The 26,974-nt window shown below is 44.9% G+C and overlaps 1 protein-coding gene across 8 annotated transcripts in view; it reads right to left on the reverse strand.

The window, feature by feature from the left end:
- Positions 1-1,069: 1,069 nt before the first annotated feature.
- SMYD3 (SET and MYND domain containing 3) overlaps positions 1,070-26,974 on the reverse strand; it is a 707,320-nt gene continuing 681,415 nt past the window's right edge. For all 8 annotated transcript variants that reach the window (XM_027613201.1, XM_027613207.1, XM_027613205.1 and 5 more), the window contains 2 exons: positions 20,994-21,102; positions 1,070-5,381 (listed from right to left, as the gene is read on the reverse strand). In XM_027613201.1, coding sequence (XP_027469002.1) covers positions 5,280-5,381; positions 20,994-21,102 — 211 coding nt within the window. In that variant the 3' untranslated portion in view covers positions 1,070-5,279. The remainder of the gene's footprint in view (positions 5,382-20,993; positions 21,103-26,974) is intronic.

The raw sequence follows: 26,974 nt of genomic DNA on the forward strand, positions 1-26,974 counted from the left end.
AACACAAATGAACAAAAAGCAGAAATGCTCATAACTACAGAAAATAAATGGGTAGCTGTCAGAGGAGGCGGATGGGGGGACGGGTAAAACGGTGAAGGGGGGTAGGAGGTGCAGGCTTCCGGTTATGGAATGAATAAGTCACAGGGATGAGAGGTAATATAGTCAATGGTATTGTTATAGCGTGTGGTGACAGATGGTGGCTACACCTGTGGTGAGCATAGCATGTGTACAGAGTTGTTCAGGTTGTACACCTGAAACTAATGTAACACTGTGTGTCAACTACACTTCAATAAAAAATATAATAAATATATTTTTAAAAAGGTTAGATAATTAAATTCATCCAGTAGGTCCTAAGAAAGTACTTGTGGGAAGCACAATTGAGACGCTTACAGTCTTTATTCTACAGTTACTTTAATATGCTAGGTTGGCATTTATTTTTAAATGGGCTATAAATACTTTTCTCTCACAATTACAGTTAATAATGCATTTGTGGAATTTTTGCTTCCTATCCCTGTGACCTTGAGATCTACTAGTTTATATGTCTTGGTTTCTAAGGGAGACAGGATTCCTCCAGAGAATACAATGGCTCCATCATTGTGGAAACTGACATGGCCTTATGGCCATTTGGGGCTCATCATGCCGCTGAACCAATAGGCAAAGGTTGGATGGACTGAATCCCAGTATCAAATCACTGTCATACAGCGGGGTGAAGGAGGACCACATCTGAACCAGGGGCAGCTTTAACATGAAAATTAGTTTGATGGAACATTGAGACAACCCCAAAAAGGCAAGACCACCAACTATCCAGACAGCTCAGGAATGGTAAACTGAATCGTTCGACCAGGTAAAGAACCTCGAGTAGGCAGGTGCTGGCTGAAGACAGGAAGATCATAGAATGGGCAATAGAAAAATGTTTTTTTAAAAATATCCGCTTGGGGTACCTGGGTGGCTCAATCATTAAGCGTCTGCCTTTGGCTCAGGTCATGATCCCAGGGTCCTGGGATCAAGCCCCGCATCGGGCTCCCTGCTCCGCGGGAAGCCTGCTTCTCCCTCTCCCTCTCCCCCTGCTTGTGTTCCCTCTCTCACTGTCTCTCTCTCTGTCAAATAAATAAATAAAATCTTTAAAAATCAATCAATCAATCAATCAAAATATCCACTCAACTCAGGAACAGCTAAGAATCAAGGACCATCCAGTGCTCATCACATCACGTGATGTTATACACAACTAAGGAATCATCGAACACTACCTCAGAAACTAATGATGTACTATATGTTGGCTAACTGAATTTAAATAAATAATAATAAAAAAAGAATCAAGGACCATCTGGGAAGGTTGGTGGTACTATTGTAACTTTACAATAGAACCCTGCTTTATCCTGGAGTAGATTTCTTATGGAGTATTTTTGGAAAATGCTATTCAAAGGAACTCAGGGCAAAATATTAAAGCAAAGTCAAAAAACGAGTGACAAACTAAGAGATTAAATGTTACAAATAAGAAGTGTCACTCTAGTAGCAATAAACAAACATAGTGCAGGGATTAGGGTTCCTGAATACCATTCCTTACTAAAAAGACCAGGGTTCCTTAAAGAATAGCTAGTTCCAAGTCTAGAGTGAGAAAGTATAAAGTGAGCCTGAAACACCTCGCTGTACCTCGGAGTAAAAAAGTGTTTCCAAAATGATAGGAACACACAAGACATTTAACCTGAAGAAAATCCCAATAGCCAAAGCTGATAGGACTTGAGCATCACATAGAAGAATTATGGTTACAGACTAGACCGTATTTCAATTAAAAAGAAGGAAAGAAACAGGAGGATGGAGGCTCAGGCTAGGTCTTTGAGAACTGGTAAGAGACAGATGGAGAAGAAAGAGGATTAGGTCAGTATGAACAAACAAGGACCCGTCCAAGAAGAGGACAGATTCAGGAGACTGAAGCGGGGTGGGGGGTCAGGGGCAGGTACGGATCCATCTAGAGTGGCAGGTGCGTGGGGGGACCAGGAAGTTTAACACTCAGGGGTTTGGGCCATGTGTCAGTGGTCTGGGACCACGAATGCCAGTCTGAAGACTTGACTGAGTCTAGTGGCAATGGGGAGCCACTGCAAGCTTTTGAGCAGAGGGGGTTATAAGAGATGAAGAAACGGGTATTTCTGGAAGGTGCCTCTGGCAGCTCTGATGGAGGACAGAGAAAGGAGGGGTGAGATGGAGGAGGTCTTTGCAGGGGGCTGAGGAACGACGAGTCGGGGCCTGATAGAGCCTGGGAATAGGTAAGAATAAAAATGGCTGAAATGAAAGAAAGCACTTCGGAGGATGGATAGACAGAACTTATTCCTTTGTCAGAGGAGAGAGTCGGTGAGTGAGTTTCTGTGCTGAAGAGCCGGGAGGATGATGGTAGCGTGGAGCTGAATATGCTGGGCAGAGAACTGGTCTCCCCTGTTCTGAATTGGCTTTGACTAGGTTGATTGTGAGACCTTAGCACTTTGGCGCATCCAAACCTTGAAAGGTTAAGGGAACGTCCCACGCTGGGGGTGGTGGTGTTGCTGGCCCTTCTCCACCAGTCCGATCTCTTACAGACCTCAGGTAAAAGGAGGGCTCCAGTGTATTCCTGAAGCCCCTGACGATGATTGCTTGTCAGAGGATTTTATGATGCTCCAAAGATAATGCCCAGAATCTTCTCCCTGGGGCGTCCCCGTGGGCTCCTCTGACTGAGCGTGACATCAACTCCTGACTGAGCCAGAAGAGAATTCTCAAGACCTGACTCTGGGGCGGGCTCCCACGGATGCCTTTCTCTGTCACCCTGCAGCGAAGCTGGACAGGGGCGCTCTCTGGTCTGTGGCCAAGCGGCCTCGTGGGGCGCCAGCCACCCTCTCTGCCCAGCATTCTGGCCTGGCTGGACGGCGCCGGCCCTGAGCCCCCATAGCGAGCTGGCTTCCCAGGCAGCCTTCCTCCCTGCACGCTTGGCATTCATGTGGCCTGGCTATAAATTATGCCCAGTGTGTTCACTTTCAGCTTAAATGTGTTCTCATCCCAGAGGAGCAACTAATGGCGTCAAGTTACTGATGTGCAAAAAGCCTGCCGCTACGATGACTGGATTAATGAAATCACAGTCATGGTGGCTGGGGCGGCTGTAAGTCGCCAGCCACGGATGACACGGATTTAACACCACGCTCCCCGTCCCCTCCCCCCTTGCCCCAAATTATTTTGTGGTAAAGATGCTGGGTCAATGTTTACCATTGCTTGAACGTTTACTTTCTATTAGAAGCCCGTGCAAGCTGAGCCCCTCGCTCCTAAGGGAACCTTCTCCCACACAACGGGAAGGGAGCGGGGAGGATTTAAAAGCCTGTCACGCCTTCTCTAGCAGGCAGAAGGGCAAATCGCTTTATCCAGGATCATCATTGCCTGATAAATCTCACTCTGAAAATTGGCCAACACAGGGTTCTAGCAGTGAGCCCTGCTCATTTGGCCTGTGAGGGACTACCCCTGCCTCCTGATACGGTTTTTCTCTTTCCCTAATGAATTTAAAATGTGTAATTCCCGTAAGTGATTCTGAAAGGTAGCAAGTCTGTTTCTCATTAGACGAAGGGGAGTCCACTGACAGACAACGGGCAGTTCAAGGGTCCCTGATCCTAAGAGCAAATTGTTGGGGTGGATATGGTTTTCCAGAAAGAAGGTCTATGAATTTCATCCAATTCACTGAATGTTCTGGAACACCAACACGGGACTATGTGGATCGCCTTGATGGTCACATTATCTTCCTCTCCACAACCCCATGTTGTGCAATAGGATGACTGTGAGGAGGCTCTACCCACCCTCCATTCCGGGCTGGCCTTGTGCCTGGCTTGGTCCCGTGGGATATGGGCAAATGCAATGCCAGCCGACACAGGAAGCGCTTGCGTACTGAGGCCTGCCTACTTCCTCTTCCTGGAACCCTGCTGCCACATGAACGAGACTGGGCCAACCCAGTGAGCTGCGTGACCCTGTCACCCTCCTTTCCCCAGCTGACCCACCGGCAACTGCAGGCAGTGAGCATACCCAGCCACAGTCCGCCATGCCTGGGCCAGCAGAAGCCGACAGAAAGCCTGCAGAACGCACCCGCGTGCCGGACACTGTGCACATTTCCACGATCAAAATGATCGCCAGGCGTTTGGCACATCGACTCCAGCTTCCGGCGGTCAGCCTTCTCTGCCGCCAAGCGAGGCTGGTTCCTTCCGGCTTGAGCAGATGCCCCTGTGTCATTCTGACAGTGGCCTGCGCCCCACGTGGCCACGGGGCTCCTTCTGTGAGGGCAGGGCAGATCCCGGGGCCTGGGGAACAGGACACCACCCCCAGTAAGTACCTCCTTTCCTTGCTTGTAAAATAAGGTGGGGGTGACTGGAGCCTCCCTCATTACCGTAATTACTGCCTGAGCCCATCTAAGCAGGAGGGACGAAACTGCTCACAGGGTCACGGAGCCATAGAAGAAATCACCTCCTTTTTCTTCCCCCAGAGGAAAAATTTCTCTGAATTTGAATAACACAGAAAGGTGGAAAAGTGGGTAGAGAGAGAGGAAGAAGAAACAAAAATATCCGTTTTGAGCTGGGATGCAGGATAATGGAGCTTCGGGGTACGCATGTCACCTGGTCAAACCACAGATATAGGGAATTACGGAAAAAAACTCCAAGGAAAGAAAAAGCATGACATGTACAAAATGGTACAAAATGCACAGAAGAGTCACAAGACGTTTGAAAAAACATTTTTTCTTTTCCATTAAGACTTCCTATGCTTTTCTAGTAACACCTAAAATGACTTCTTTCTAGGATTCAGGAGATGTATTTGGGAGTAAATAAGGGATGTACATGTCACCACAACTAGTAAAGAAAACATCTGAAACTCCGCTTTCTTGACAAAATAGACAATAAGCTTTTGCTTGTGAAAACACTGATTTTTAATCCAATTATCCCCACAGATAGCCAAAGAGAAAGTTACAACTTATTCTACCATGCTTTTAATAGAACTTTCCATCCTTCATGTTGAGAATGTTGAGATCTTAAACACTGAAGTCAACCAATGAGGAAGCAAACGATTACCAGATGGTATTTTCAACCAAATTTTGTATATTTCTTATAATTGTGCTTCTCTACAACGAGTGATTCTTGTGGTTGGCACACTGTATGTCTGCCTTTGTTTACCTACATGAACAGAGAATCACATTCCCAGTAGGGAGGCTCGCACAACAGTGTAGAGTGTGTGACCTCTATATGACATTCAATAAGGGTAGAAGCTGTCCTTCCCTCTGACTGCACCCCTTAGGATGCTCTTATGTTGGCGTCACATTCTTCTAAAAGTAGGATCAAATCTTCAATCAGGCTGTGCTCTCTGCCGTGGGTCACTCTCATAATATCAAAAGCCTAAAGGAAAAAGAAAGAAGATGGATTATGTTAGAGTAGGCAGTTAGTTAGGTTTTAACAGGATGCCTGGAGGCCCATAAAGGGGGAGTCATGGGCAGCTATGGGGGAGGGGGGTGGTTAGAGACCTATCCTGGCAACAGTCCAAAACAGAGCCACAAGAAGCTGGATCAAAGCAGACAGGCCCAAGACAAAGAAGGCTGGAAACCCTGACCTAGTAATGGAGAAAAGTCAAGAAACACTGCTCCCAAGAAAGCCACTCCCCGAGTTAACAACTGTCAATAAGATAGAGACCCAAACCCCAAGGCAAGCAGCTCTCCCTTGAGCTGGCCAGAGCTCACATCTCGCGAGTGTATGCTCACTTTAATAAACTTACCTACTTGCACCACTCAACCATTGTCTGGTCTGTCCTTGAATTCTTTCTTGCAGTGAGACCAAGAGCCTTTGGCAACACCCTGGGGATGGGCTGGGTGGAGGTCTCAGGGTCTGGGGGCGGTGCTCCCCAGTCTCCCTGGCAACATCTTAATCCCAAAGTAGGTGGGCCCCTGCCCACTCATCTTTGTCCCGTGATCCTAGTGCAGTGAACTCCACAGTCCCTAGTGAGAGCAGCACTGTGGTTCCCCAAGCCACACAGTAAGGAACAAGGTGAATGTTACGTTTTTTTTTAATGTGATGTTTGGAGAGTGTGCTCATGACTTGAATCCCGCTGGTATGTGGTTTCCAACAATGATCTTCAGGGGTTGTCAGTGAAGAGGTTCAGTGGGTACTCAGGATTAAGAAGAGCTACTAAGAATGATTAAGTAATATTAAAGATGAAATATCATGCTGCCACCAGACTTAAAATAATATTTCATTTTTGCATGATGCATTTACTTCTCATCTTTTTGCACCGTGATTTTGATGTGTATATTTTTGTGTATTCTTTTCATGTCCTAGGACATTAAGCATCAGCATTTTGACAATCGCTTCCTTCACTCTACATGTTTAGTAGTCCATCACTAAGTCTTATCAGTTCTGCCTCCATAATATTCTTGAAATCTGGGTGGGCCTGTGACCACTTCAATAATAAGAGAACAATATAAGGAATGCTATTGACTTCCAACGCTATTTTAAAAAGGCCTTGTTCACGAGCATGTTTGCTCCTGGAGCCGTGAGTCTCCGTGCTGTGAGAACCCCAAGCCCAGAGAGAGGCCATGTGTGGGCCTCTGGTGGACAGTCCTCACTGAGTCCATCTTCCAAGTCATCCTGGCCTACACACCAGAGATGTGTGTAAAGAAGCATCCGGGGGCCTCTGGCCAGCCGGCTCAGTCAGAAGAGCATGTGACTGTTGGTCTCAGGCTCGTGAGTTTGAGCCCCATGTTGGGTGTAGAGATAACTTAAAAATAAAATCTTAAAAAAACAAAACAAAACAAAAAAACAGGGCATCTAGATGACTCCAGCCACTAGCCAGAAGGGAGCCAGATTCCAGTCTTCCCAGCTGAAACTCCCGACACTGTGACAAAGAGGCAAGCCATTCCTATCGTGATCTGTTTGAATTCCTGACCCAAAGGATCTGTGGGCATAATAAAGTGGCGGTTGTTTTACTCTGCTAAGTTTTGGGAAGGCTTGTTACAGAGCAATGATATTTTTGCAGTCAATAAATCAGAAACAAACAGTATCATCCTGTACCGCCCACTAGGGGGCTAGCGGGAAGGGAGGACAGAGCCACGGCACTGAATGTGCAGGTGCCTTCAGGAGATAAGGGAAGACATCACTTGGCGGTCATTAAGCACCCACCCAGATAAGTTCCTGGCATGCAGGCTCTCGGCCTTGGCTGCACAGTATTATCAACCAGGGAGCCTCAAAAGAGACACCAACACCCAGACCCCACACGTGTGATTCATGAAACGTGCCCTTGGGGCTGAGAATGACTGATACAGTAGCTCTCGACAAACAAGAGCAGCTATTTATTATTCAATGTTAATTTATAGCCAGCATAACTACCACTTTAATGGTTGTGTACAAGTAATTCCATCATGTTTACAGACCCTCATTCATTCACTAAGCTGCTCTCGGAAATGTAGATCACTTCTGATTTTTAACAAAAAATGACATGATGTAGCTCTTCCAACTTATGACATTTTTTGCCTTTGTGGAATATTTGCTTAAACTAAATCCCTAGGGACTCCTGGGTAGGAAGAGCTTTGCAGCCAGAGACTATGGAGCTGGGGAGCAATATGGTCACATCCTCAGAGCTCTTCATTCTGTGGGGAGGAAACCCAGGGCAGCTCAGTGGTCAGACCCAGGACTGTTTTCCTTGCCTGTGTTCCTGGCCTCTTCCCTGCCTCTTTAAAAAGTCCTCTGTAGTCTGGAAGGAGGGCAAATAGGCAGGCAGAGGGGTCTGGATGTAGGGAAGGGAAAGGAAGAGGAAGACCTGCCTGCTCAGGCTCTGGTCTCCAGCCTGAAAGAGAGCAGCATGCACGGAGTCCAGCTGTGACCTGTAGACAGGTAGGCCCGTCCCCTGGTGACATGCCAGCTGGCAAACTCTGAAGGTTCTCATGAACTTGAGTGGGGTGGCCCCCTGGGTGTACGGTGTCCACAAGCACATGGCGGGGGTGGGGGGGCGCTGTCCACCACCTTGCCGGCGGCAGCCAGCCTCCATGAGATCCCTCCCGACAGAAGATCAAAAACAAATCTGGGAACAAATGTGTCCTGTTTCATCCCCCCCGCCACCCCCCGGGGCACAACTCTGGGTCGTCAGTCGGTCCGGACACATGAAGGTCTGAGGCGGAGAGCTGCTCGAAAGCAGGACGGTCGTGAGAGTAGACAGCTGCTTCAAGTCCGTCACAGGAAATCCTCCTACTTGAAAGCTCTCTTGGATGTTCTCTTCCCTTCTACTCAGCAGCAGCTGTCAGATGTCTCTGGGATCCGGCAGAGGAAGATGAATGGGCCAGAAGCACCGCCTAAAAACATCTTTGCATAAAGGGAAATAACCCTCCATGGGACCCCACTAACAGGGAGTCCAGAAAAAGGTCAGGCCTGACCTGGGAGAGCTCACCTCCATCCCTGTCCTTCATGGAAACCCTCTGCTGGATTGGGGCCTGGCCTTGTTGCTCAGGAGGATGCCCCGACTAGCTTTTTGTGCCCTCCTGGCCATATTTCTCCAGTTTCCTCACCTCAAGGATATTCTGGACATTTGACTCAGAGGCTAAATGACAAAGGTCATCTTCCTAGCACTCCAACAAGGTAAGGTGGATTTGCATGTGTTTAAACCTTCCTTTCTGCCTTTCTTCCAGTTGTAAGTTTCACTTTCTTCCAGCTTTAGAAATCAGGTCTGCTCAAGAGCTGAAGTTAATTGTGGCTGATCTATAATCTTAGTACTTGTCCTACAGCAGGATAAGAGCCTGAGCCTCTGTAGGAGGCTTCTGGAATTACAGAACCTTCTGGAATTACAGAGTCACAGGCAGAAAGGGGAAGCTGTGTGGCTGTCCCCAGGCCTCACTCCCACACTTCCATGCCCGCTTCCTTATGGAGGGGCCACGAGGACCACAGGGTCCAGAGTCCTCACGGTACGGCCTGAGAGGTGGGGAGAGGGTGAGCGCTGACTCTTCAGGACTCAACCCGGGGCTCCCTCCATGACAGCACTGTGCAGCCTCCTATAGGGGAGGGACCCGAGTCTCCCCTATACCTAGACGTGGCTTCTGAGACACCCAGAGGGATCGCAGGATCTTCCCAGTCAAGACGCTCTTGATGGTGCTCTGTGTTCTCTTATTTGGTGGTGAACACAGCCTTGGAAGCAAAGGCGAGGGCAGGGGGCGACCCCTGAGCATTATGTATAAGATTTGAGACACTAAGATTAGAAGATTTTATCCATGGGGGTGGCTAGAAGCAGAGAGGACCCAGAGGGTAGAGCTAGGGCAGAGGATCAATTTGAAGAAACTGAAAAAACATCAACATCATTCATCTAGAAGGTGAAACTAAATATAGATACACTTAAGCAGACATGATCATTTTATGAGTGATGGGGGAGCAGAAGAGAACAGGAGAGAAAGGAAAGAAAGAAATAGAATTCAGTAATGTGCAAAGCCTGGCAGTGACCATCTTCCATATGTGTGCGAAGGATGTCTCTCCCCGGGGGGACAGGAGGTGAGTGGAAACGCAGACCTGCTGATGCAGGATATCTGGCCCTTGTCTTGGGCGTCAACCGGCGGACAGGTGAGCTGGGGCAACAGTTCTCAGTGATGTAGGGCGAGAGCACCCCGTGGCTGTAGGCACAGCTCTCCATGGAGGCTGCAACCCTTCAGTCCAGTGGGAAGAAGAGGGCTTTTTCCTCCAAATAGACCGTAAATCCCTGACAAACCAGAGCAATTGTTTCCTATAGCTCTGTGTCTCCCTTCGCTCAGCCCCTCCCACCCGCCACACGCACATGTCAGAAAGGACAATTTTGGTTTAATTTCCTGCAGGAGCATATAAAACAGATTAAGGAAATATAAATTTGGAGCCGGCTTGCACTGGGAAAAGCTTATCTCTTCCCATTACATTTGATTTTTTTAATAGCAGCATTTAAAAAGAGCCTCCACATAATCTTCGGTAGAGGACTCATTTGAAGCCTCCAAAGGGGCTGCTACATCGGGTATGGACTCTAAATGTGACACGAGAGATGGTGGCACTGTCTGCCACGTGACAGGCGTGGTTCATTCCGGAATAAAGACAGGGTCCCAGAACTGACTGCAGTCTTATCACATCTTTTTAAGTAATTTTAAAATTGTGGTCTTATATTAAATATGTGAAATCAAATCATGATTTAACATTGCAAACAAAAGCCCACTTATTAATTTTTAATACAAATATATTAAGCTTATCAGGGATCTCATATACTCTCTACCATGAGCCCGAGGGGATCCAATAAATGACTTCCCCAAGCATGATTTAAATATGGATATACAATCAGAGGGAAAAGAAATGTATGCCTGATAAGCGCAAGAGGGAAAAATCCAAGTTTTCTTACTCTGCATGTCTCAGGTTGAAAGCTGAGCGGAGGAGGGGGAGGGGGACATGGTCTGAGGCATGTGAAGCAGGAAATGTAAGAAGCCAGACCTACAACACATCCCGCAGTTCCAGAGCAAGAGCTCTTTCCAATGGGCAGCAGAAAATTCCACAGCCTTTGATGACACACCGGAGCTCAGCAGCGCCCCTGCTGGCTTTGCTCTGCTCTACGTCTTGAATAACAGCGTAGGATCCACAGGAAGGACGTGTGTTCCCTGCCTCCCTTCCGTGGGAGGCAAAACTTCCTTAGTGAAAACGTGGATCCATTCATTCACTAAATATTGTCTAAGCAGCTCTAACGAGTAAGACTTGGCCTTACCCAGAGAACAGCTCTGGGTAGAAGAAGGAGACAGAATTAGAGCAGAGGAGTCTGTGATCAAGGGAACTGGGAGGTATTGGGTGTCCAGGGGAGGGAAGAACCAACACAGCCCAAGGGGACCGCCAAGGGGTTACAGAGGTGGTGAGCTCGGGGCTGTGCCTTCCACTGGTAGTAAAAGGGCTGCTTCATATTGTTATATTTAACTAATCAATCAACCCATTGAGTAGGTATTGAGCACCTGAGAGACCCTGAAGAAGTCATATCGCCTCCCTGTGCCTCAGTTTCCTCAATTAAATAATGAAGAGACTGAACTGGATTAGTTCTAGGGGTAAAGCAAGTCTCAGAGAGAAATTGGTAGTGTGGATTTGGCTTTCTTCCAAATATCGTGTTACCGATTTCTAATTTAATTCTAGTGGTCAGAGAATTTACTCTGGGCGACTGGAATCCTTTTATCCTCACTGAGATTTGTTTATGGCCCAGCATGTGGTCTGGTATATGATCTGTAGGCACTGAAAAGAGTATGTATTCTGCTATTATTGGGTGGAGTGTTCTATAGTTTTTTTTTTGAGACCACCATACTATTTTCCATAGCAGTTGCACAATTTTGCATTCCTACTGGTAATGTACAAGGGTTCCAATTTCTCTACATCCACATGAACACTTGTTTTCTGTTTTGTTTTGATAATAGTCATCTTAAAGGGTGAGAAGTGTGGTTTTTGATTTGCATTTCCCTAATGAATAGTGAGGTTAAATATCCTTTCATGTTATTTGGCCATTTGTCTATCTTCTCTGAAGAAATGTCTCATCAAATCCTTGCCCACTTTTTAAAGATTTTACATATGTATGTATGTATGTATGTATGTATGTTTGTATGTATGTATTGTGAGCAGGGGGAGGGGCAGGAGGAGAGGGAGAGAGAGAATCCCAAGCAGACCCTGCACTGAGCATGGAGCCTGATGCAGGGGCTCAATCCCATGACCCTGAGATCACAACCTGCGCCAAAATCAAGAGTCGGATGCTCAACTGACTGAGCCACCTAGGCACCCCTTTGCTTACTTTTTAATTGGGCTGTTTTCTTGTTGTTGAGTTTTAGGAATTCTCTATATATGCTGGATATTAATCTCTTATTGGATATGTGATTTGCAAAAATGTCTTATTCTGTGGGTAGCCTTTTTACTGTTGATTGTGCCCCTAGATATACAAAAGTTTTAAATTCTGAAGCAGTCCAACTTATTTTTTTGTTGTTGCCTGTGCCTTTGGTGTCATATATAAGAAATTGCTAAATCTAATGTCATGAAATTTTTCCTCTGTTTTCTAAGAGTTTTATAGTTTCAGCTCTTATATTTACATATTTACTCCATCTTGAGTTACTTTTTTAAAAACAGTGTTAGTAAGGGTCCATCTTCATTCTTTTGCATGTGGATATCCAGTTTTCCCAACATCATTTGTTGGAGAGACTGTCCTTTCCCCATTAAGTGGTCTTGGTACCCTGGTCAAAAATCACTTGAACATATATGTGACAGTTGATTTTTGGGCTCTCTGTTCTATCCCATTGGTCTATATGGCCATCTTTTTGCTGGTACCACATTCTTCTGATTAATGTAAGCTTTGTAGTAAATTTTGAAATCAGGAAGTGGGTAAAGCCTTACAATTTTTTTCTTCTTTTTTAAGATTGTTTTGTCTATTGGGGTCCCTTGAGGTTTCACATGAATTTTAGGATAGACTTTTCTATTTCTTGAAAAAATCATTGGGATTTTGATAGAGGTTGCACTCATTCTATGGATGGCTTTGCGTAGTACTGACATCTAACAATATTCAGTCTTCCAATCAAAAACATGAAAAGTTATTCTATTTACTTATGTCTTCTTTAATTTTTTTCAGCAATGTTTTATCGTTTTCAGTGTATAACTCTTTCACTTCCATGGTTAATTCCCAAGTATTTTATTCTGTAGATACTATTGTAAATGGAAATGTTTCCTTAATTTCCTTTTTGGATTGTTCACTGTTGTTGTATAAGAACACAACTGACTTTTGTATGTTGATTTTATATCCTGATACTTTGTTGAATTCGTTAGTTTTAACAGTTTTTTTTTTTGTGGAATATTTAAGGTTTCTATATATATGATGTTATCGATAAACAGAGATAATTTTATTTCTTTCTTTCCAATTTGAATGCTTCTACCATTATTTCTTCAAGTACTCTTTCCACCCTGACTTCTTTCTTTCCTCCTTCTGGGATGCCAATGTTGCATCTTTGTTACTGGTCCCATGGGTCCCTGAAATTCTGTTCAATTATACCTTTTATTCAGTCGATTCCTCCGTTTTTCAAGGCTGGGGAGCTTCTATTGTTCTATCTTCAAGTTCACTAATTCATTCCTCTGACCTCTTCATTCTGTTGTAAAGCGCTAGTCTGTTTATTTTGGTAATTGTATTTATCAGTTCTTAAATTTCCATTTGCATCTGCTTTATATTTTCTTTTTTAAGATTTTTTATTTATTTGAGAGAGAGAGAGAGTGAGAGGATCACAGAGAGGAAGAGGGAGAAGCTGACTCACCGCTGAGCAGAGAGCCCGATGCAGGGCTCGATCCCTCATGACCTGAGCTGAAGGCAGACGCTCAACCGACTAAGCCACCCAGGCGCCCTGTAACTTCTTTATATTTTCTATCTTGTTGCTGAGACTTTCTATTTTTTCATTTGTTTTGAGGGTGTTCATAACTGCTCATTATGACATTTTTATAATGGCTGCTTTAAAACCTCTGTCAGCATCTATGGATTGTCTCCCCCCCCCGCCATTAAGATTGAGATCTTCCTGGTTCTTGGTATGACAAGTGATCTTCAATTGAATTCTGGAAATTCTGGATATTCGTTGAGATTCTGAATTTTATTTAAACCTTCTGTTTCAGCTGGTTTTCTCTGACATTGCTCCAGTAGGAGAATGAAGAGGTAATAATGGGGTATTTTTACCCCATTTATTGCTGTGTTTTACCCCACATATTTTACCCCATAACAAGGTGTTATGTTGTTACTGCCAAGTGGAGATAAAAGTCCAGAATCCTCACTTGGCTTCTTATTTGTACTGGGCTTACACTTTCCTGTAGGTAAATTTCTGCTTGTTTCCTTTAATAGGACTTAATCACTATGCTTTCATTTTATTGACCATTCTGTTACTTAACTTCTCCTTTTTTGGTTCAGAAACATACACTTGAAACTACTATTCTCTATCTGGAGGTCCGTAGGAGGCATTCATATGTATCAGAGCCAGGGACATCCAAATAACTCTTTGAAGGCATCATGGATGATTATCGCACAATGTGTCCGTCTGTATTCTGTCCCATCTGCCCACATGCTAAGGGGTGATGTTACACACTTAGAAGACAGCTTTTTAACGCAGAGGCTATGGGCACTTACAGAGTCCAAGGAAGGGTTTCAGGCAGTCCCTGAAGTCCCCACCCCCACCCAGTGTACAAGGTGTTGTGTGTATGTACATTTTTCTCTAGCGAGTCAGTGGTTCTTATCAGATTTCTAAATAAGAACATGATCAAAGTGGTTAAGAATCACTGTAGCAGATTAAAGAATGGGAACCAAAGAACTGCATGCTCTAAATCAGCCATTTTGGGGGCCTTAAATTTAGGGTATAGGCTGGGGTAGACAGAGACCTGTATGGTTATGCTGTGAGCTTTCCCTGGATGAGCTAATAGCTCTATGAGAATGAGAGGAACGTCTAGGAGCTCCCTGCTCAGGCCCAGCAAAAGCTAGAAAGATCCTCAAAATGAAAAATGCTTCAACAAAACGAAAGGAACGTTACAGTGTAATGTAAACAATTTACATCTAAATAAAAAATGATTACCGAAGGGAAAGAAGTCTGGTGTTCTCCAACCTGCCTTCAGCTAACAAGGCACTAACGAAGCAGCTAGTCTAGCCCAGGGTGAGGGAGTCAGTGGCGTGCAGAGCTCCCAGGAAAGAAACAGGTTCACTGACAAGCCAGCCCCGACCAACACGGCTCCCCATGAGCTCCAAGAAGTCAAATTAGCGGCTAACAAAATTCCTTCAAGAAATAAATGGAAAGGATTGAAAACAGATTAGAGACAGGAGAAAGAAGGAGAGAAACAGCAAAGGGACCCCAGGACTGGCCTGTGGCAGCAGTCAGAAGCATTTCAGCTGAGCCCCGTGGAAATGAAAGCCTAAACCAAATCAGGGTTGGGCTAAGTGGATCCCTTTCCTGGAGGAGGCTGGCTTAATGGAATCTGTAACCAATTTCTGTTTCTGAAGCTTTTCTCATTTCTGCTCCAAAATCAGCCTTTGAAACCCTTTTCAAGTTCTTTCATCCTATTATTTCCAGAGTTCCTAAGAAAGAATATCTAAGAAAACGTCAGTTTCAAAGGCAAAGACCAGATCTTCCTTTTCCCCTCTCCGGGTTACCTGAGCCCTAAGAAAACTGAGGAAGACAGGCTTTCTGCAGAATGAACTGGACTGCTCCTAGGCTCCCAGGTCCTATGAGCTTGCAAAGCAATGGACATGTCCTGCCTGTCCCTCTGTGTGACATCATAATTTGTAACAAGACAGATATATCTTTGGTCTTCATCCTGGTTTCTGACACGGAGCTTCTAAAACCCTTGGAAGTTCCCTAGTGCAGCAAGCAATAAAAATGTCTCTTGTTATGTTAATAAGGTGACTTTCTCAGAAAGCACTTAAGGCTGGGGGCTGGTTACCAGGAAAACCAACCACATGACTGCCCTCTGCGGAGCAAAGAGGAGTTAGAGGCCAACAATCCTACCTATGTAATGAAGCCTCTATAAAAACCTTAAAGGATGGGGTTTAAAGAGCTTCCGGGTTGGTGAAGACATGGAGATTTGGGTAGAGTGGTGAGCTCTGAGAGAGGATGGAAGGTTTGTGCCCCATGCCTCTCTTCTCTCTGGCTGTTCCTGATTGATAGCTTTTATAATAATAAATAATAATAATAATGATAAGCCCCTCACCTGTGGCATCTGATGCTATCTCTGGGCAGACAGTGTCAGAACCGAACTGAATTATAGGACGCCTAGCTGGTGTCCCAGAATTGCTTGTTGGCGTGGGAAAACCCTCACCAAACACTGCAATTGGTGTGATCAGAGCCTCACTCTGCTAGTAAATGGTCAGCAAAGGTCTAGACAGGATCTGGTCCACTAGCCAGAGACATATTACATATACGTATTAGCTAAAAGGACAGGACCAGGGTGGGGCTTTTAAAGACCTCAATTCATTAAAAATTCTATTCATTCAAGTATGTATTTAGTAGAACTTGCTATGTTTGGGGCATGTGTCTCTGTTAGGTGGTGCCAGGAGATACAAAAGGTACATAAGTTCAGGGCCCCTTGTGGAATCCCCATTCAACTCGGGGAAACAGAACATGCCCGTGTGAAATGTTGGGGAACCGTTACAGAACAGAACTGTTCAAAGCGGAAATGCCATATCATCCCAAACTACAGACCCAAGTGTTGAAGGGACCGGACAGCGGGAGAATGATCAGAATGACGATTCATGTAACAAGAAAATCCTTTATAGTCTCAGAATACTTGGGCCTTGGCAAAACCCTCTCACATGCTACCTCATTTACTTCTCCAAACCACTCTATGGAGTAGAGATTATCTTCATTTTAAAAACAAGAAAATTCTATTCAGAGGGATTCAGAGTCTTGCTTCAAGTCCTGAGACTCTCATGTGAACCTCCTCACTCTAAACCTGAGGGCTCTCCCCACCAGGCAACACGGCCGGGCACACAGCTGCATTTCGGTTGATAATCAAAACCTGGCAAGAGACTCAGCGACTTGCAGAGCCAAACAGGAAGCGTGGGGTCAGGCCATGCTTTAACCCCAGGCCTGGGGGCAGCCTTGCTGATGCTGCTCCGAGAATCTTCCTTTTGCAGCTATCAGGGTCCTTGCTGGGCCTTCCCTTCGGTACCAGGAGAAGATGCTAAAACAGTTAACAAAGGAAGCTTCTGGAGGTGAGGTAACATCACAAGAAGAACGTGAGGAAGGCAGTATGGAACTGGGCCTGAGGGATGCAAAAGGGCAGAGGGCCGTGAGGCAGGCTGGTGATGGCCTCGGCGTCCACCCAGCCCACACGATCCCATAAGTCCACCTCTAGATGTCTGTCTGCGTTCCTGCTTTTGCAGCTGATGTTTCCTCCAAGAGTTCTGTGCACAGAGGTGATAATAAAGCCTTACACGAGGAATGAAGCGACCCAAATCTCCCCTGAGTTGGCATCAGGGGCTCAGCAGATCTAAAGGGATTTCTGCGACTGAGTCTTACTAGCGAGTCTCACTGGGCCAGTTCAGAGAAGCACAGAGCCTGGGATTCCAGCCTGGATTTAATGACTTGTTCACATGTCTGCCTCCCCCACTGAATTGGAAGGACAACACTGGGCCTAATTCAGATTAATAGAAGAATTTAATCAACACATTAAATTGAACAAACTAGACCTGGCTCTACCTCAGTATGACTTTAGACAGACTCTTGAATGTCTCCATGCCTTAGCTCCTTCAGTTTTCAAACGGGAACGAAACTATCTGCCCCACTGACCTCATCTGTCATGGGAACCAGGTAAGTAATGAGCAGTAATTTTTAAAAAGATTGATTTATTTATTTTAGAGAGGGAGGAGAGAAGGGCAGTGGGAGAGGGAGAGAGAATCTTAAGCTGACTCCACCCTGAGCCTGATGCAGGTCTCGATCTCATGACCCTGAGATCACTACCTGAGCCGAAACCAAGAGTTGGTACACTTAACGGACTGAGCCACCCAGGCGCCCCTACATATGAGCAGTATTAATGCTTTCTAGTCCCACAAAAATATAAAGGATTAATTTGAGCACTTATAAAACAACTTGCAGGTGACCCTGGGTTGGATACATCATATACTTGGGAAATTTCCCCCACGTTATTTTTCTGTCAAAACTTTCACAGTAGACCCTCTTAGGAAGTATTTTTCTGCCTCACTGATTCAACCCCTGATGGATATTAGCAGGCCAGTAAAGGGAAGTTTTCTCTGGGACTGCGAGAGATTGCTAGGTGTTCCTCCATCAGTCTGGGTGGAGCCATCAGACAAGGTAAAAAGAAAGTAAGAGCCGTGTGCCTTCAGGAATCTCAGTGTTCTTCCTGTTGACCATGGGCTTAATTCAACCAAAGACTGGGAAAGGGAACATAGCTATCATTAAAAAAAAAAAAAAAAAAAAGGCAAAAAACCAGCACTAGGAAATTTCATTTTTAAGGAACTTACAGGTATTTGCGATTTTTCTCTTCTACATGTGGGTAGCTGCCCCTGTCATGGGACCAGCCAGTCCCTGGGCCTTCCCGGAGCAACCCGAGGGAGGGCTGGGGTCTCTCAGCTGTAGCTCTTCTGCACACAAGGGCCCTGTGGCCCAGAGGGTCCTGTTCAAGTACCAGGTGCTCTGCGGGAAACCACATACAACAGGTCTCCCCGAGACCTGCCAACACCTGGACCAGGTGAGCACATCGGCTCTCCATCTGGAAGCCATGGTTTGGGTGAGAGGGAGCTCTGCTGGGGTGGAAAGTCTGGGGCAGCAGAGAGCCCGGGGCATGGAGGCTCACTGAGAGGGTGAAAACAAACATCACTCTTTCTTATATCCCAACACGGGCCCAGTTTTCCCATTTAGTGTCTTGTCACTTACTGTTACCATCGTGTGGCTCTCTCTCCCTCCCCTCCTCCTTCCTCCAACAAGGAACACCTCCTCCGTTCCAGGTCCTTGTACAGCACTGAACCGGTTACCAAGATAACTGCAAAGACCTCAGTCTCCTGGGTGACAGGTAATCCTACTATGGGATACCTTGTCTTATTGCTTTATTGTGCTTCCCAGACACCATGCTTTTTTTTTTTTTTTTTAATTGAAGGCTTGTGGCAAGCCCGTGTCAAGCAAGTCTACAGGCACCATTTTTCCAACAGCATTTGCGCAGTGTCTCTCTTGGTGTCACATTTTGGTGATTCTCACGAATAGTTCAACTTTTTCATCATTATTATATTTGTTATGGTGATCTGTGATCTTTGATGTTACCATAGCAATTGTTTTGGGGCACCATGAACCATGCCCATATAAGACACATATAATAAATATATTATTATATATATAATAAATAAACATTGTGTGTGTTCTGACTGCTCCACCAACTGACCATTCACCACCACCCCCTCCTTGGGCCTCCCTGTTCCCTGAGACATGATATTGAAATTAGGCCAATTAATACCCCTCCAATAGCCTCTGCGTGTTCAGGTGAAAGGAAGAGTCGCCTGTCTCTCACTTTAAATCAAAAGCTATAAATGATTAAGCTGAGTGAGGAAGGCATGTTGAAGCTGAGAGGCTGAAAAAGCTAGGCCTCTTGAACCAAACAGTGAGCCAAAGCTCTTGAAGGAGGTTACAAGTGTTATTCTAGTGAACATGCAATGATAAGAAAGTGAAACAGCCTTACTGCTCATATGGAGAACGTTTCGGTGGTCTGGATAGAAGATCAAACAGCCATGACTCCCTTAAGCCAAAGCCTAACCTAACTTATGGAGTTATCCATAAGATCCAGCCAAGATAATTAATGAAGATGGCTACATTGAACATCAGGTTTTCAATACAGACAAAATAGCCTTATAGTGGAAGAAGATGCCATCTAGAACTTTCATAGCTAGAGAACAGAAGTCAATGCCTGGCTTGAAACATTTAAAGGACAGGCTGACTCTCAGGCACTAATGCAGCTGGTGACTTTAAGTTCTGACCTACTACTTAGAAAAAAAAGATTCCTTTCAAAACATTACTGCCCAATGATAATGGACCTGGGCACCCAAGAACTCTGATGGAGATGGACAACGAGATTAATCTTGTTTTCATGACCGCTAACACAACGTCTAAGCCCATGGATCACGAAGTAATTTCCACTTTCAAGTCTTATTATTGAAGAAATACATTTCATTGGTCTATAGCTGCCATAGAGCATGATTCCTCTGAGGATCTGGGTAAACTAAACCAAAAATCTTCTGGAAAGGATTCACCTTTCTATTTCGTCTACTCTAGATGCCATTAGGAACATTTGTGATTCATAGGAATAGGTCAAAATATCAACTTTCACAGGGGTTTGGAAGAAGTTGGGTGACTTTGAGGGGTTCAAGACTTCAGGGGAGCAAGTCACTGCAGATGGGTAGGAAAGAGTAAGAGAACTAGAATCAGGAGTGGAGCCTGAAGATGGGACTGACGGGCTGCAATCCGATGATGAAACCTGAATGGATGCGCAAAGAAAAGTGGTTTCCTGAGATGGAATGTACTCCTGGTGAAGATGCCGTGAAGATGGTTGAAATGACAATGAAGGATTTAGAATATTCCAGAAACTGAGTTGATAAATCTGTAGCAGGGTTTGAGAGGACTGACTCTAATTCTAGAAGTTCTCCCATGGCTCCAATGCTATCAAACAGCATTGCATGCTACAGAGAAATCCTCCATGAAAGGAAGAGTCCATTGATGAGGCAAACTCATTGTTGTCTTATTTAAGAAACTGCCACAGCCACCCCAACCTTCAGCGCCCACCACCCTGATGTCAGCAGCCACCACCATGGAGGGAAGACCCTCCAGCAGCAAAAAGATTACAACTCACTGAAAGCTCAGATGACGGTTAGCATTTTTTAGCGATAAAGTATTTTTAAATTAAGAAAAGTATATATTATTCTTTCGACATAATGCTGTATACACTTCATAGACGACAGTATCACGTAAACATAACTTCTATATACACCGGGAAGCCAAAACATTCACTGGACTCTCTTGATTGCGATACTGGCTTTACGGCAGTGGTTTGGAACCAAGCCCGCAGCACCTCTGAGCTGGGCCTGTACTATGTGATGAACGCTCTGCTGGCAGTGTCGGCACACTGGGAGGAGGCGACCTGCTCACTGGAGTAGGGCACAGGTGTAATGGTGTCCTGAAGTCCAGTTTGCACCCGTTAGCAAGAGCTGACTATTCTAGTGTCATGAATTTTAGGAGCTGGTTGACTTTATCTGGGTAGTTTGAGATCGGCCATGGTGCACACATTTAGATCACAGAAATCGGCAAACGTCAGAAATCAGGTTTTCTTAGAGCTGGTCGTTAAACATTTATGGGTATGCGTGTGCGTGCCAACGTGTGTGTGCATGTGTGTGTGCATGCAGACAAGTGCGCATGTGCAGAGTTGCTAAAAATCACAAGGAAGCGGCCTAGCAACAGGCAGACCTGGTACTCCCTGCAGAAGGACACACGATCTCGGCACACTCACCAGTCTGAGGTTCTTCATCGCCTGGGGGAACATGCCTTGGTGCAACTGTAGTTTGCCCACTTTCATTACCTGCACCCCTCTGACAGGATGGCTTCCGGGGAAAAAAATCCTGGAAGAAACCAAAGCGCAAACAGGGTCAGCAGCTCTCACCTTTGCAGTTGGCGTTCCACCAGGAGACCATGAAGGGGGGGGAGGGGCAGACCCCATTGACCCCTATCAAGAGGAAGCTAGCTGGGTGGTCAGGACGGGGTGGCATCCTGTGTTAGGAAAGAAATGACAGGACTGGAAAGTCTCTCTAATCAACACGAGAGAAAGGAGACAAGGTCTGCGTTTCTCTCTGGGGGTGGGTCAGAGAGACCAGTTGATGAGCTTATACTCCAGCCTCTCCTGTGAGGCTCCAGCACCTAGAACGGCCTTTGAACAGAAGATGGCAGCTCAGTACATATTGAGTCGATGAATGAAGTGTTCACGACTCCCCACGGAGATACTACCATGCCCTCCTTTTAACTGCCAAGCCCTTGGAGTTCATCATGGCCCATCTTTCGTACAGGACCTGTGTATTTACTTATCATCTCACTGGATTACAGAGCTTTTATTCTGGCCCCCCCATCTGTGTTCGCTATGATGTCCTGCATGCAGGAGGAGCTCAATACAAGCTTGACCTCTTTCCCATGTAACAGAATAGAAGAGGGTGTTGTAAGGAGAGCAAAGAATGAAAACGAAGGGCTATGCTCCAAACCTGATATAACTTCCATGTGATTCAACAAGAATTTATTATATCAGAGTCAATAAAATGTGTACAGTTTGGCCGCTTCTATCTCCCACAACATCTATCCTTAGAGTCTACCAAACTCCTCCTATATGTACAGGATTGTTTCTGGGGCTGGAGGCTGTCTAGCTATAAGCTTTCCCCTCAAGGCCCAATAATCCCACCAGACACAAGACAAACATCCATACCACAGTTACAAAATATGACAGGAGAGGAAATGATTTTGTGCCCAAATGAGGCCTACCTTAGTACATGGTAATGCTCAGTTCAAGGGGATTGAATTACATTGAGAGAATAATGTAAGAGTTATGAAGAGAGAGAGGTGCTGGTGGTTGGTTGGACCGAAGGTTTCCTGGAGGAAGGAAACAAGATATAAACTGGCTCTCAAGGGTTTGGGCAAGCCTGGCTGGATGGGGAAAAGGGAAGCGCATTTACACTGCTAGCATGAGCAAGGGCACACTCCAAATGCTGCTTGTCCAAAGGCCACAGGTTCTGCCCTAAGAGTCATGACTCACACAGGGCTTGCCATGTGCCAAGCTCTGCTCTGACCATTTCTCACTTGTGAACTCATGGAACCACATTTAAGCTCTACTGTGTAAAAGAGAAGAGGCAGATCTACCAAGAGACACATATATTCTCTGGTAAGTGGGCACACGTCTCCTTCTCATTCCTTCTCCCTGAACCTCAACTCTTCCCCACACGAAATGTGATATAGAAACTCCTTTCATTCGTGCTCTTCAAAAAGTGGAAAGCAGTCCTTGAGAGGGAGGTATTTCAATCAATAGAAGGTCGGCCATGCTTCTTTGAAAGAACTGCAAAGGGAGAGGGAGGGGAGAAACAAAAGCAACACCTGGGTCTTGGATTTTTCTTCATCTCTTGAGTAGACCAGGAGATCAATCACTTCACCCCTCACCCCACAAAATGAACATCATTATCTACTTGTGTGGAAGAGATTTTAAGATTTGCAGACAAAAGGCTTAAGTACAGGACACCATTATCAGGAGGTAACTGCCCCGGACACTTTCCCTGAAAAGCACACCTGAATTTGGGATTTGATTTTATTGCTATGAATGTGGAATAATTAAATTTAAAGGCAAAAAGGAATTTTATACTAAAAATCATATCACAAAATGGATGTCTGTCATGTCAGTTAGCAGAAGGAAAGAAAAATCCTTGGTTCCATGCTGGGAGAGAAAGTGGCACATAATTATGCCTTGACAGGTACCTGCTCTTGTTGCTTAAAGATATTAAAAAAAACAAAGTGAAGTTCAGTCAGGAGAGGATGAGGGGAATGTGTCTGCGAGGGGGACTTGCACATAAATATTTATGGAGCAGTGTCGTGGCTCTGGCGAGCACTGACCACGTGCCTGGATTGTTTCTGGAAACCTCCCAGTTGCCATCTGGAATAACAATCACGACTACTTGCTGGAGTCGCACCCACAGCAACACTGGTGAAGCTCACTCCTGCTGGGAGAAGGTCCCCAGCAAGGGCACGTGGGTGACCGTGATGAGGAGAGAGGAGGGCCTGCCGGCTGTCTTCAATCATGGCACTGCCAAAAATGAAGGCCAGCGAAGAGTCTGACCCAGGAACGGCCTCAGGGGGGCCTAGGAGTGTGGGGACCAAGGCAGGAGTCTGAGTGGGAAGGGGAAAGGGCAGGGGAGCCTATGAGATGCTGTGTTCTGTGCCCAGGGTGGTAGGGAATGAGAAGTCCCAGGAGAGTCCCTGCTCTGGCTGGGACACAGTCTAGTTGCAGAAGTGAGGCAGATAAAATCATGACATGGAGAGCAGTGTGAGGGCTGCCATGGCACAGACGTGGGGCTCCAGAAGCAGTAGAGCCCTTGGTGACCAGGGGAGGGTTCCTGGAGCCACATAACTTGAACTGGTCCAGACCGGAAGGGGCCATGGGCTCCTGGGACAGTTGTTGGGGCATTATAAATTCCTTTTCTGTAGGTACAATGCTAGCAATCATTCGCTCCCGAATGCTGGGCCTAGGAGGGAAAAACTGCCCTTGGTGTTTCTGTGGTGAGTAAGTGCCTAGGAAGGAATGTGTTTAAACAAGCAGAGCAAAGCAGCAGCACCCGTACTAGCTTCAACTCAGGCCCATAAGCACCAAGATTGTGCTGCCCTACTTTGCGAGGAGGCTGCAAATCCAGAAAGTGGAATGCCTCAAGCTCAAAGGCTATTGAAGTCCTGGTGGCAGGACCCGCACTGCTGGTCCTGCTGAGGTTTCCCCACATGATGTAATTACCAATTACACAGCTTCACTACAGGTAGCAGTCTGGCACTGAAAGCAGGAAAAAAACATTGATTGTTCGGGATGATTTTTTTTAGAACTGATGTAAAAGACGTGACTGAATTTAAAAGAAGAGCTTAACTTGCCTCTATAAACCGTATTTCATAGTAACCAAAGAGATCAAAGAATGATGGAGAATTTTATGATAGATGGATTACGTTGTTACCAACAGAACCCACTGATCAATGTTAGCATCCTTACAGTGTAAAAATCAGACATCGTGTGCTCTCTGATGTCATACAACAGGAATTATTCTGCACTACCTATAAAGCATCCTTGCCAAAAACAAAACTGAATTTAATCAAGTCCATGCAGTTAAATTCCATTTCATAGGAAAAACAAGTGATAGAGGATCAAATAAAAGCAACCAGCTAAACCGAGATATGGGAAATTCTACAGGACTTTGATGCAGAATTTCAACAGGTCAATGGCATGAAAAGAAAAAGATGGCAGGGGAGGAGAGCACTCTAGATTAAAAGAGACTCAAAAGATACAACAACCAAATGTCACATATAGACCTTGTGTATTTGACCTCAAACAAAACAATCATTAAAAGACATTTCTGGGAATTCTAGGAAATCTGAACATGAAACAGCATTGTTGGCATATAACGAAATGTCCACATTTTTCCAAGATGCAAGCTAATGAATGGATAAAATGATGTAATGTCTGAGATTTGATTTAAATTTCCTCAGCAGAATTTCTCTTCCAGCAATGGTGGATTAGTTCGTTCCAGACCGAACTCCTTGTTAAAAACAAGAAAAGTTAGACAAAATTTACAAAATAATTGTTTGAAGGTACCACAGACCCACTGAGGCCGAGGGATCTGGAAGAGTCAAAACCGCGGAAAGAACAGAAGCTCAAGAAGGTGATCCTTACATTTGTTGCCACTTTTCCCTTTGCTGACTTGAACGCAGAGGCAGACAGGCTCAAGAGCTGAGCAGAGGTTTTGGCAGTCTCACAGAAACGGACACAGAAACGAGCTCAGGGTGCAACAAGGATGGAAAGGAGCCCTGGTAAACATCCTTGACTTTCATTTGTGACCTCCAAAGGGTAAGGTAAGAGTAGTAGTAACCCAGAAAGAGACCAGCCCTCACAAAGACTCGATCTGTTCAAACCCTGAATGGATTAAGGTGATCTGTTCCTACAAACTCCCAGAAGCAAAAGTAAATTCTCTTTGAAGTAAAATGTCATCCTGAACCTATAATTATTCCTGTTCAATGTCCAATTGCAAGACATTCAGTAAAATTATAACCAGGCATACAAAAAACAAAGGACTGTCTGAAAACCAAGAGAAAAAAAACACAGACAATGAAACAGACCTATAGGTACTCAACAAGTCAGGTCTTTAAACCAACAGGTCTTTAAATGTAAAAAGTATGTTTGACAACTTAAATAATAGAAAAGAACTTTAGCAAAAAATTAGAAAAAAAAATAACCAATGAAATTTCTGGAACTGAAAAATAGAAAACTGGAGTCAAGAACTCAATAGCTTAACATCAGATGCATCACAGCCAAAGAAAGAATTAGTAAACTGGAAGGCAGGTCAAAACATGGAGAGGCAATGAAATGGCAAATAAAGGACCCTGGTCTCATACATGTTAACTAGAATTTCAAATTAGGTTAGAAAGGGAATGGGGCTGAAGCAATATATGAAGCCATAATGGCTGAGAATTTCCAAAAGTAATAAAAGACAGCAAATAACAGATTCAGAAATGCTAAGAACTGCGAAATAGAATAAAACAATTCAACAAAAAGGGGGGAGGGATAAAATAAGTGTTGCAAAATTTTGATAATTATTGAATATGGATGAGGAATGTAAGAAAGTTCATCATATTACTCTATTTTTGTGTATGTTTGAAATTTTTCATAATAAAAAACAAGACACTGGGTTTTACTTTTTCACTTTTGGGAATTATGGCCTCTGGCAGATAACTGCCTCAAGTTTAAAAAATTCTGGATTTTTAATGAATTGTAAGCCTTATATAGAAATGACATGGAAACTCACAGGGGACTGGGCCAAGGAAGCGTGAAAAGGCAGATGAAGTCATGTGATGTTCCTCAGGCTTGGCTTAAGTTAAACCAGCTGCTGTATGAAAGTTATTTATGCCTTTGTGATAGGGTAGCTTCATTTGTAATATGTAACACTTTTGTTGCTGTTAGTTTAAAAAAGATAAAAAAGAAAAAAGATCCTAACATCGGGAAATGAAATCAAAGAAAGAAAAGATCATACCATCCTAGAAATTGCCTTAGAATAAGAACCATCTCTTACCATGAGCTTAATTAATTACACAGTCCAGAGAAGTGCTCTTCCCCGATGGGGGCAATGAATCCTTACTTCTCCATCACTCCTACTGCCTGCCTCGCTGGTGACAGGAAGATCAGAGCTATGAATTCTCACTTGTTTCCAAAAAAGGATGATCCTGGGTTCTGGCCTCAATTGAACCCTCACCTCCTGTTTTATCTGTGATATGTGTTGCTGGCCCCACATCACTGACAGGTGCATCTGCCACATCCCACCACCACCTACCCCTTGAGTATGAGAAAATAAAATTCATGTGCCTCTTATAATTCTATCATATATTACAACAGCGTTTTAGAACATTACAGTGAGATTTTTGTCTCACTGCAATTAGATTTTTCTTGGGTTTATTTTATCCCACAAAATGAGTAAGCAGAATCATCTCCTTACACAAAGATTATATTTCTTTTTTTTTTTTTTTTTTAAAGATTATTTATTTATTTATTTGACAGAGAGACAGCGAAAGAGGGAACACAAGCAGGGGGAGAGGGAGAAGCAACTCCGTGGGAAGCCTGCTCCTGAGCAGGGAGCCCGATGCGGGGCTCGATCCCAGGACCCTGGCATCATGACCTGAGCTGAAGGCAGACACTTAATGACTGAGCCACCCAGGCGCCCC

The sequence above is a fragment of the Zalophus californianus genome, chromosome 10 (assembly GCF_009762305.2).
Source record: "Zalophus californianus isolate mZalCal1 chromosome 10, mZalCal1.pri.v2, whole genome shotgun sequence".
In the NCBI taxonomy this organism is placed as follows: domain Eukaryota; kingdom Metazoa; phylum Chordata; class Mammalia; order Carnivora; family Otariidae; genus Zalophus; species Zalophus californianus.